Raw genomic sequence first — 12,414 nt, forward strand, 5'->3', positions numbered from 1 at the left:
ACCCAGACCTGACCTGTGCAGAGCGGGACCCCTGCTGGGAGGGTGCTGATCTCTGCATCAACAAAGTGACCCAGGTGCAAACAACTTAAAGACTATGTAACAGTAGCTCAGACACAGAGTCCCAGCCACCGTGAGAATGAGCAGCATGGACCTCAGCCGAGAGGACCAGAGGGACCAGGCCCGTTGTATCCTGAGGACTCCCTCTCAGGCCCAGTCCTGGTCCTGGGGACTCCACTGACCGGGCACTGCCGGCGGGTGACCCATTTCTGCTCGTGACTCTGGCCCAATGCTCCCTGACCTGCATGACTTCACCGCCCTCCTGTGGCCTTCCTGCGGTCAGGGTGACTTGCCCCTGGCCCGTACCTGCACCTCTCCATTCGTTCTAGCAGCTGTGCCCCACGAGAAGATGCATGCACACCTCTGCTTCCGGGGAACCCGGAGTCACCCAGTAGTGTCTCCATGGCAACCCCCATTCTGAATGCTTCCCACCCCTCACCTCACAGCACTTCCCAGCTGCCATGATTGGCTGGGGGCACAGGAAGAAGCCCAAGGTGCAGAGAGGTTCAGAGACCAGCACAAGGTCACACAACAGGTGGACAGCAGAGGAGCTTGGAATCAAACCCAGAGGGTCTGATTCCAAGTCCAAGACCCCAAGTGTTTGTCAATAGGCAATAAATCACCTGAACGTGAACGAAAATGCAGGACTGCTTGCTCATCTTACCAGGTTTAAACACACCTAGGGTTTCCTGAGGGCCCCTAAAGTTATGAGGTATACTGCTTGAACTAACATTTGCAGTTAATGATTGCCTCGCCCTGAAGTTGGGCACTTTAAGCCATAACCCACTCACTTTGTCAAACGTAGGGTATTAGGAAATGATGATTAATCACCACAGTAGATTTATAACTAAAAAGAATGGAAACTATCTAAAAAGCGTTAAACTTAATATAGAATTTAAATCACAGGTGAATATCAATAAATCATTAATCAATTTCATAATAGTACCGTCCTGTATGGGGTAAAACATGGAAGACTCACAAAAAGCCTGTACATGTACCCAAATTTATGCCCACTTTGCTCACCGGCTCGGATCTTCTACAGGGCGGCCCTGTGTCTCAGACCCTGACAGGTAGCGCCCGCTCCACTCACCTGCAGCTGGTTGAACATCCGTCCATTTCCGCTTCCCTGGAAAAGGCTGAACGTCTTCAGCAATGTTTCTGATAAAGTTTTTAACTTGTCCACAAAATAAAAAGTGTAATTAGCCTGCAAAAGAAGAGCACATTCGGATGAGTCTCTGTTTACTTGCTGCATTAGGGTGACTCTTCAGTCCGGTAGCATCTCCAAGACCCACAAGCATCACATGTGACTCGTCATCAGAGCACAGACCTGCGATCGTCCCTTCAGGCTGGACGGCGACTCACGCACAGCCGCACTCCTCCAGTGCCCGCCCCCCCCGAGGGAGGCCCCCACGCAAGCCTCCCTGTGGGCGGGGCGTGCGTCTCCCCTGCGTCCTCACCGAGGCAGCAGCATTGGTCTGCGTTCCCTCCTCCAAAAACGTCCTCCACTTGTACCTGTGCGTCTGTTCTACAGCAGCCAATGCCAGAGAGGACAGAGGAAGCCTGGAGTGTCTATTCCTCTCTTGCTGCTGGCAGAGTACCCTGCTGCAAGACTTTCGCATAATGATTTGATATCATAAAATACGCGCAGTCACAGACCCATAAAACTGCACATGCCTCTCTCTCTTCCGTTCTGTCCTACGGAAATAACCTCAGTGAAACATGAACCTATAGCCGTGAGGATGGCAATGACAACATTATTATATTTAATATGGAACAGAGGCTCACTGTCAAGGAGACAGTGAGGAGGAGGGCCTGAGGCCCCAGCCGTATCTCCTGGGGTCACCAGGGGCCCTCTTGGTGATGCACGTGCTGGAGACAGCCACTAGGCAAGTAGAGCAGAGCTCTAAGCCCCCAGTGTTGGCCTTCCAGGAAAACAGGGGTGGAACGACTGTGACTGTAAAGATACTGAGCATGTACAACATGCTCAGTAGGCAGTAGACCCCACCATGCTGGTCAGAACGTGCACACGGGACACGCGGTGGCTGGAGACCATTATTAATGCAAACAACTTAGAAGATTTATAAAGACTTCACAAACATTTATGTGTGTGAACAGATATAGGTGCACATGGCAGGTTACTAAAACTTAAACTATCCTAATTTATTTTATATGTGCACACCCCTACTACTCAAATACCCTAAAGAAATTCACTAAAACTGATGTGCTGGACAAATATCAGTAAAATATCAAAACTTATCAACTACTTAATTTTTTAATAAAAGTTTGTGTAAAAATTTTTAAGAAAGTGAAATTTTAAAACATTATTACAAATAACTTTAATTTCAGCAACAAATTCAGGAAATGACTGTACAAGAAAAAGTAATGATAACATTAGCTACCAAAATATATTATTTATAACCAAAATTCACACTCAAGTAGGTTTGTGGTTAAATTAAAAAGTAAAAACTAATCAAATAAAAATGTACTTAACATATCAAGAAAAGACTAATACAGAAAAACCTAAGGACACCGGAAAGAAGACATTAGTCAAGATCAATTTTGAAAATAAATGATTTGGAGAAAAAAACAAACAACAAATGCATGAGATATTCCTCTAAATAAATATCAAAATATATAAATATCTAAGAAGTCCAACTTTCAATTATTTAATACTTACCAAACTGTGAGAATGTATATAAATCATTCAATATAAAATATGAAATCACTGAATATGAACTCAATGTCAATAAATATAATAAAGGAACAAAAGATAATAATAATAAGCATTTCAAAATAAAGCATTAAATGTAATAAAATGATGTAATAATATTAGAAGCCAAAGCTACCAAAAGTAAAAAAAGTCCTATAGGATATAACATATACCATTTATGACTGAGATTTTAAATCTCAGTGAAATGTACTTTAAGAACAAACGAATCAGCAAGAGGCTGCCCCAAACCCCCACACAAGCACAAGCCCGAGCCATGGCGACTGACCCATTCTCCTCAGCATCCCCAAAGGGAGGTCATCAAATGTGCATGCTTTTAACAGAAACCCGGGCCAGGGGGAGGTGGCTGATTCCAGTCTGACATAGGAGGCAGAGGCCAGGAGCCTTGGGACACCACTGTACCACACAAGCAGCCGTCAAAGGCCCTGGGGTCGCTTCGGAAGGACCTGGGAAAGGGCTTCCCACCACGACATGATAAGCCCCTTTCTTGCTACTCCCGTCCTGTGAGAACCACTGGACACCTTGGAACTGGTGCAGGAGGCCCCTAGAGAGAGGGGACCCGGCAGGAGCAGCACAGCAGGAGGAGCCTCCCCACCTCCACCCACCCCAGGAAGCTGACCAGACACACACTTCCCAAGCAACCACCCAGCAACAGAGGGCGGTACCCTGGGCTCTGGGATCCCTGCTCTCTGACAACACCAGGCCGGCCCACAGCCCCAAGGAGCACCTGGTGGAAACAGGCAGCCGGGAATGACTCCGCCCACTGGCAGGTGGGAAGAAGACCCAGGGACAGCCCTGCACGCAGGCCCTACCACAACAAGCTCAGCCCAGACGCTGAGCAGACAGAAGCCAGGAGTCCCCTGCCACAAGTGGCCCAGCTGGAAAACCGTGCTGCCTCTACAGCAGGACTTACAGCATGATAAGATCCTGGCCTGCCCAGTCCTCCTCTTCTGCAATGCCCAAGACTCCAGCCTCCATGGAGGGGCCTGACACTGCGCATGGAGAAGACTGACCGGCCCCTCCTAGGAGCTCCACCCGAGACTACCAGGAACTCCAGCAGCACCAGGTAAACCAAGCAGACTGAAGCGGCACCACAAAGGCTGTGGAAATTAAACCATCAGCGGAGAAACAGCCTACAAAGTAGGCCAAGAGCCCTGTGTTAAGTCTAAGCAGGACGACTGGCTGCAGCAATAAAAGATAAAAGGGCTGTAACTTCCTAATGTCATAGCCAAGATGTGCAGATCACAAGTGAAAAAGCAGCCACTGCACAAAGAACCAGAGAAAACACCGCTGTATAAGAAAAGCAACCAAGACCATTATTGGGATAAATTAGATGTTGGAATGATCTGAATAGTGTTACAAGGCAGTCACCATAACAGTGTTTCAACAAGCAATCATCAATTGTCTTGAAACAAATAAGATAACAGAAGACTCTCAATAAAGGAAAAGAAGTTGGACGTTGGGATGTAGCTCAACAGTAGAGCATGTGCTTAGCATGTAAAAGACCCTGGTTCCATCCCCAGCAAACATTTTTAAGAACTACATGGATACTATAGGATTGAAAAACCCACTAAGAGTAATAAAATAAACTCACAGGATGGGCTCAGCATCTTAGTGGTAAGGTTCGGCAGAGCTTTGGAAGGGTGTGGGGTGGGCTATGGTTAGGGTTAGCAGAAGAGTGGGGGTGATAGAGGATAAAATCAGTACACTGAAGGACTGATCAGTATACATCACCCAGTGAGTGACTGGAAGAAAACATTGATAGAAAGGTACACAAAGCCTCCCAGACTTGGGGAACAGCAATGAGACCCAGAGTGAGGATTTTTAACAAATTTCCTGGATGGTCTCTCCCTCACGCAAACCACTCCTACAGGGACACATTTCTAGGGATGCTATTTTTAAAGATGAAAGAAAATCCCTGCAAAAAAGCATGCTTTTGTTTACCTAAGATTCTCCTAGAATTGGAGATTTCTATCATTTCTAGCATTTTCCTCTGCTCACCATTACTCTGTTACATGCATTTTAAACGTTTTCCCTCTCTCATCTTTTAGGAGTAACTGTGCAAAAGGATAAAATTAAAGGCAGATCAACTGGAGAGAAATTTTCTATAAAGTGATAAAAGATGCTACTTTTAAAACATAAAGAAACTGTACATACGCAGAGAAGACAATAAGCAATACTGTCTTCTTTCAGTGTACTGATTTTCTCCTCAATAGAAAAAAGATAAAGGTATGTTGAGTGTCCTGACACCTCTACCCTTCTGAATTCTGGATTTACATGAAAAGCCTCCCTTCATTTGCAGGGCTGGGAATTCAACCCAGAGTTTTGCATTGAGCCATAGACCCAGCCCTTTCACTTTTTATTCTGAGACAGCGTCTGACCAAGTTGCTATGTTGCCTAGGCTGGTTTCCTGCCTCGGCTGAGAGTGCTGGGATTGCAGGCATGAGCCACCATATCTGGCTAAAAAAGCCCCTTTTCACCAGTGACCCTTTTCTTGCCCTCGTCCTCTTGAATACTTTTTTTAACCTGCAGCCACAGGGCTGTTCAGGCTTCAAATTCCATTTGTTCATTGCTGTCCTGTAGGGAAATACTTGACTTTTTATTTTAACATCTCATTCCTCAGCCTCGTTCTAATCTCTTATTAGTTCCGGGAGACTGCTTTGGTGGAGTCGATTCCTTTAGGTTTTCTCTGCGGTGATTGTGTCACCTGAGAACGAAGACGGTTGTCCCTCTCCTCCTTCTCCCTTCATCCCTCCTGTCCTCTTCGTGTCTCCCTGCACTTGCCAGGACTTAGAGTTAGGGTTAGGGCTGGGGTTAGGGTCAGGGTTAGAGTTAGAGTTAGGTGTTAAGCATAGGGTTAGAAGTAGGGTTAGGTCAGGGTTAGAGTTAAGGTTATGCTAGTTTTAGAGTTATTCTTAGGTCATGGTTCAGGTTACCATTTAGGGTTAGAGTTAGGGTCAGGGGTTAGGGGTAGAGTTAGGGTTAGGGTTAGGTCAGCATAGGGTTAGGGTTATATGTTTGTTAGAATTATTGTTAGGCCTGGTTAGGGTTAATGCTAGCGGTATGGTTTGGCAGGGCTTTGGAAGGGTGTGGGGTGGGCTATGTTTAGGGTTAATGTTAGCAGTAAGGTTAGGCATGGCTTTGCAAGGGTATGGGGTGGGCTCTCCATGCTGTTCTGCTCTCTACGGAGACCTGAGCTCTGTGCTGTCAGCTTGTTCTTGCTGCTGTTCTCCACAGTGACAGGGTTTCCTCTTTCCTCATTTGCAGGTAGTTTTTACCTAGAATACAAACTGGCTGTTCCATTTCATGAGATGTCGTTTCTGCACTTGCTCCTGTGATCATGCAATGTTTCTTTGCTAGATATTTGTTGGGGTGGTTTGCAGGGATGAGTGACAGAGTGTTGACACAACACTCTCTTGGCTTTGAAGTTATCTTGTGGTTAGCAAACCTGTTTATAAAAGCAGAAGGCCCGGAGACTGTTGACACGGTTGGGTTTTGATACATTTTGAACACAAAAGTTCCTCTACAAGGTAACAGTGTTGAAATGGAGTGGCGGCAGATTAACGGCTCCCAGGGGCCTGGGATGGAGCATGCATGAAAGGATAACTCTCAAGACCCCTTGGTGATGTGGCTTTCTTGGGATAAATGCAAGAGTCTGCATAGGGGAAAACATTCCGTGAAACTAATTCCTGCGGGTGCGTGCCCACACACGTATGGGTGGGGCTGAGAACTCTGAATAAGGCAGTGAGTTCCACCAGTGTGAGAGGCCTGGCTGGGACACTGCCCTATAGTGCTGTGAGATGTTCCCATCGGGAAACCCAGTGAGAGGTGCACCAGGCCTTTTTGTTATTTCTTACAAATGCATACAAATCTACAATTACCTCAAGATAAAAATTTAAACGTTTAACAGGATACAGGAGCCGAATTGAAGACATACCCACTGATCACAGGTAGGGTAATTTGAGCATAAAGTAATAAAGACAGGTGTGGTGGTGCATGCTCGTAATCCATCCACTCTGAGAGGCTGAGACAGGACTGTAGGTTCAGCCTATCCTGAGCAGCCTAGTGACACCTTCCCTCAAGATCAAAAGCAAAATAAAGCATGGTCTCTGCTCTATGAGAAACCAAATTAGAAAAAATTTAAACAGCAAAATGAAAGATAGATAATAGGAAACAGGGAGATGGATCTGCACATGGGAAGGAGCCAAGAGACAGAAGGAGTAGGGACCACCACAGTGTCATGGGGTGGTAGAGCATTTTCAGCTCCGTTATACCCTTAGGAGACCACCATCGTCCAAGTGGCCCTTGGTTGACTGGAGTGTCATTATGTGCCATATGACTATAATTTATTTATAGCATCGGCCACTCCAACAGTACGGAGGGTATTACTCACACTTGCCAAGAGACAGCAGCAAGTGTCCCCCTGCTCTGTGGGACATTAGAGTGTGTGCCTAAGCACCAGAACCAATTCTCATAAAACTAAATGGCCACAGTTGACTGCTAGAATAAATCAGCCGGGCACAGTGCCGTAAAGTCAGGTCTACCAGTGCAAAACCAAGACAGACGTGGTCTCCAGCCACACTAAATAAGTGCAAAAGAGTTGTTACGGTTCAGATGGGAAAGATCCCAAAAGTCTCCTGTGTGTGCAAGGTGCTTGGGTCATGGGGTGCAGTGCTCCCTGCGGGATTCATCCACCGAGGGGATCCCTGGGGTCTGCCCCAGACGAGGCCATTCTTGTCCCAGGTTCTCCCTCCCCTCTCTGTTCCTGGCTGCCACAGGCTGCGCACCTTTTCTCCACCATGCCTTTCCGTCTGGGAGCCAACCACGGGCTGAGACCGAGCGCCCAGAGAAACCTCTCCTCCTCTAGGTCGTGGCTGTCCAGCGTTTTGTTCCAGCCACAAGAAGGCAACAGAAGCATCCCTCACTTTCACTCCCGTCTGTGCGATCCAGCAAGGCTCTCAGCAACAACCAGAGAAACCTCTGCTCCATCTCCCAGGCGTCTCGTTATTCCCAGAACACACATTCAGGCTGCGCCCGCTCCCCACACCTCTGCCCGGGCCGCCCTGGGGAGAGGAGGTGTTCCCCGCCCCTGCCTACCTCCAGAGAACCTGTCTCTCATCGTATGTTACCTAAATTGTTTCTTCAGCTCTGCACTTCCTCTTCCCTACAAGAAGATGAGCGCTTCCGAAGCAGAGACTGCCATGCTGACTGTTTTGTGTTTTTTTTTTTTTTTTTTTTTTTTTTTTTTTTTTGGTTTTTCTCCGGTACCGGGAACCGAACTCACGACCTTGCGCTTGCCAGGCAGGTGCTTTTGCCGCTGAGCTAAATCCCCAGCCCTCATGCTGACTGTTGTATCGAGAAAAACAGCACAGTTGGAGACCTTTACAAATATATTATTAATAATAATAATAACAGAAGCCAGGTGTGGTGGTGCATGCTTGTAATCCCAGCAGTCGGAAGGCTGGGGCAGGAGGATCGCTGTGAGTTCAAGGCCAGCCAGGGATACAAGGTGAGTTTAGGTCAGCCTCATTACACAGTGAGACCTTTTCTCAAAATAATAACAATAATAATAATAATATTGTTATATATATAACTATATATAGTTTATATAACTATAAAAACTGGCCTCTCAAATTTTTAAATGTAAAATGAAGCAGTGATACAGAGCTATTTTCTATAAATCTATCCAGGCTCTAGTAAGTTACTGCACAGAGGGACCACATCACATCAGCTTCGGTGCTGCGCTGGCCTGGTGACTGTCCCTAAGACAGCCATCCAACTGGGACCTCGAAGTAGAGTTCCCGCAAGGGGCAACTCAGAGAAGCTGCAGTCCAATGTCAACCTAATCACCCCTCTGCGGTGAGAGTCCAGATTTTTGACAATACTCCTCCAAAAGCCTGTTTTCAAGACTCAAAACTAAAATGTTAAAAGTGCAATTCGGCACAGGAGAGGAGCAGCCCCTGAGCGAAGCTGCAAGGTAAGCATGCTCTTGCTGTGACCTCACACAGCAATCAGAAGGGCAGGAAACGGGGAACTTATAAAAGTGAATGTGATCAAAACTAACCTAACTCATCCTATGATCACACAGCACTTTCAAGATTTTAAATTGCTACACGGCCTGAAAGTTGGAAGCTGATCATTAATGCAGTGGGTATCCCCCCTTCTGAGTTGGACATAAGAACAAATGGGTCCCACGTCCTTGGAGAAACGTCCCCTTTCCAGGTCCCTGCAGGCTCATGAGACACCCACCAGGAGACAAGAAAAGACCCCAGGATAACACCACGAAATCATTTCAAAAGACACCAGATGAGAGAAGTCTTCAGCACACCACCATTGTTTAAGAAAGAAACTGCAAATATTAATAAGAACAGATCCCGCAGGAAGCAGATTTAAGAAGTGAACGGACCACAGGCCAAACTCGCAATGCGGAAATTCCTCCCGGTGAAATTCGCCTTCATCCTCTTCATTTCAGCTTATCCGCTGCAGGGCTGAGCAGCCTCACCGCCAAATGGGGACAAAATCACAAGACAAAATGCTCACTGCTGCTACATCTGTTTACATGCAGCCCCTGTCATAAGCACCAGATGCACCGAGAAAACACACTGGATTTTTCCGGGCACTGTCCATCTTCCTGGAACCATGCCCCTCTGCTCTGAAACTCGCCACCTTCCCAACAGTCCTCCACCCTCAGCGTTATGGTTCTGAGAGTTCACTGCCCCAGTGACTCCAACAACCCCCACCCTGCCTGGCTGTCCTCTAACCAAAGGGTTCAACACACCACAGTAATGAGAGAACCCTGAGAAATGAATTTAAATCAACATAAGAGAATGTCATGTAACCCAAGGGCTATGCCAATTATGTTAAACAATTTAAAAGATTTCTCCTTAGTATTGTGTGTGTATGATCTCTAAGACTCTCACTTGTTCCAGCTTACCTTCTGAATGACCTTATTAATCGCTGGGATGTCTGGTGCATAGAGTATTTGTCCGTGTAATATGGGTTTGAGGAAGGACCACACCAATGCGCCGTTGGGAGACTGCAGAATTTCCTCATAAAGCTTCAGGCAAAATGGTGCTGTTGATATTCATAGAGAGAGGAAATGTGTTACATGATACAGGATGATACAGAGGGGCCAGGGCAATGGCAAAGCTTGTACACACCCACGCTGCCTGATTCACATATATTCAGACACAGGTGCTGTGACCCAACTCCCTGAAGGTGGGAGCAAACCCGGAATATCTTTCTTGCCCCTGGTTCCACGGCTCTCGTCCCCTAAGAGATGTCAGGGGGCTGTGTTGTCTTCCGTGAGCTGCAAAGGCTACGGCAAAGAGCTTCCCTTCTCAAGCTAAGTTATTCATGATGGTGATGATGCAAACACTTGAAAGGGAAAAAGGTAATGATTAAAAAAAAAACCAGCTTGTTAATTGAGAAGATTTTCATTTCAGCACCCATGATATTGAGAACAGAATTCAACTTTCTTACAGAGTCCACTTTCCAAGTTGCCCCTACATCTTTGCTGCCTCTATGCAGAACTGTCGAATGTGTCCCTGTGGATGAATCAGAACCTTATTCTCACCCAGAGAATCCTTCGCAGGGGCTTTCATCATGGTGAGGCTTCCTGACATCAATGAGGTGGTCTAAATCAGCAATGGCAAACCTACGGCGTGCGTGCTGTGGTGAGCCGTTTGTTATCATTGAGAGCTCTGCCACCACTGGTCTAAATGAATAGGTAATTCCTCACCATAGTGATTAAAAATAAAAATACTGTAAGACTTTGCAAGGTTTTCAACAAACCACAGATGCCTCAGTATAAGTAGTCCTTTTACCCACAGAGAATATTTAACATGGAAATATTATCTTAGCTTTCATATCACGACCCATAATATCCACTATATGAGGAGTACTGTTTCGATCCCAAATTCTCCACTTGAGCAGAAAAAAAATATTACAAATACAAGAAGTTGATAGAAATAATCCCCTAAAATATAAATTAAGAACATGACTACATTTTTAAAGCATTAATTATAAAGGTTGCACTATATTTTAACAATTTATTCTTTAAATTGCAAGCTTAATACAGACCAACGGCAATGTTTATTTTAGAAAGTATATGGCCGTGATGTGCACAGAGCAAGGAATGTGAAGCCAGGACTCTGCATGTCTGCCCTTTGCGAGGCACACGAACCTGGATAAGTGATATAATGTTCTCTGAGGTCCCAACAGGTCTTAACAGTGTCTGTGAAAGACAGATGAAATAAATGTATGAAAGGACCAACAGAGATTGGTCCTCAGTGTTAGCTGGATGACTGGATGAGTGGGGGGATGCTTGGATGGATGCATGCATGGATGGGTGAGTGGCTGCGTGGGCGCGTGGATGCCTGAGTGGGCAGATGAATGGATAGGTGGAGATGGGTGGATGGATGGATAGACGGATGGATGGGTGGATGCATAGATGGGTGACTGGATTAAAGGGCAATCAATCATGCTCAAGAATCTCAAATCCAAAATAAAATGAGAACTAAATAACCCAATAAACTACTCAATATGAATAGGCTCAGTGAGTATCTATATTACCAAATCACCTGATATTCCTCAGCTATCCAAATTATCCCTTAGCCAACAAATGCACTGACCTGCCACCTCTGCAGGGGACACTGTATCTGACTCCACTTCCTGTACCTCCAACCCACCATTCCAGGCTCCTGCTCCCAACCACAGCTACACTTCTACCCTCAGTTTCACTGTTGGCACAAAGCTGGTGAAAATGTGCCCCGGGTGTGGCAGGCACAGTTCTAAGATGACCCCAGAGTCAAGACCTTGTTTATTCTGTTTTTGAGAAAGGACACAAGCTGTAAATATGGCACATGCCACACCCAGGATTAGATCTCACAGCCAAGGAGGAGTCATGAAAACGTAAATAAAGTACCTTAGCCTGTTGACTTGGGAGTTTCCCTGAGGGCTGAACAATCAGCTATCCTGGCTGAGCAGCCATGTAAACCCTTTAGAAGAGACTGCAATCCACAGAGGCATAGACATGCCCCTTCTGGCCTTGACATGGTCTCCAGGAGCTCTAGAGCTGCAAGAAAAAGACTCCTACCGGCAGCACAAGAGAGCCTCAGGCGAAAGCCCAGCCACCCAATGCTCCATCACAGCTGGCAGTGCCTGGGAGCTGCCCTGCGGAAGCCACGAGATGGGACCGTGCACTGTCTTCAGCCCCTGAGTGAGTGGTGATGTGCTATGCAGCAGGGAATGCACTTAAACCATGTGCCAAGCAGCTAAGACGCAGCCTCTCCGTTACTGCTCACGGCAACCTTGTGAGGTGGGGATGGTTTCCATGTTACAGATGAAAATGACACGGCTCAGAGACATGAAACAGCAGGCACACTTGTCATTCATTGGAGAGGTGAGCACTCTGGACCCAAAGTCCTCATTTCCACACTTAGTCTGTCTTTCTAATAAAATGGGTTCACTGAACTGGGGTATGTTTCAGTGTATCACCTGCCTGGCAGGTGGAAGGCCTGAGGTTCCATCCCTAGTATCACACTAGATAGATAGATGATAGATACATAGATACATAGATAGATGATAGATAGATAGATAGATGACAGATAGATAGATAATGGATGGAT

At 46.3% G+C, this 12,414-nt stretch overlaps 1 protein-coding gene across 1 annotated transcript in view; it reads right to left on the bottom strand.

Annotated features, from left to right (window-relative positions):
- Positions 1-12,414, bottom strand: part of Abca13 (ATP-binding cassette, sub-family A (ABC1), member 13) — a 363,756-nt gene that overhangs the window by 253,012 nt on the left and 98,330 nt on the right. Inside the window, exons 26-27 of the mRNA XM_013520510.1 lie at positions 9,720-9,859; positions 1,148-1,261 (exon numbers count right to left, since the gene is read on the bottom strand). Coding sequence (XP_013375964.1) covers positions 1,148-1,261; positions 9,720-9,859 — 254 coding nt within the window. The remainder of the gene's footprint in view (positions 1-1,147; positions 1,262-9,719; positions 9,860-12,414) is intronic.

Source organism: Chinchilla lanigera, unplaced genomic scaffold (assembly GCF_000276665.1).
Source record: "Chinchilla lanigera isolate Chin_1 unplaced genomic scaffold, ChiLan1.0 scaffold00055, whole genome shotgun sequence".
NCBI classification, from domain to species: Eukaryota; Metazoa; Chordata; class Mammalia; order Rodentia; family Chinchillidae; genus Chinchilla; species Chinchilla lanigera.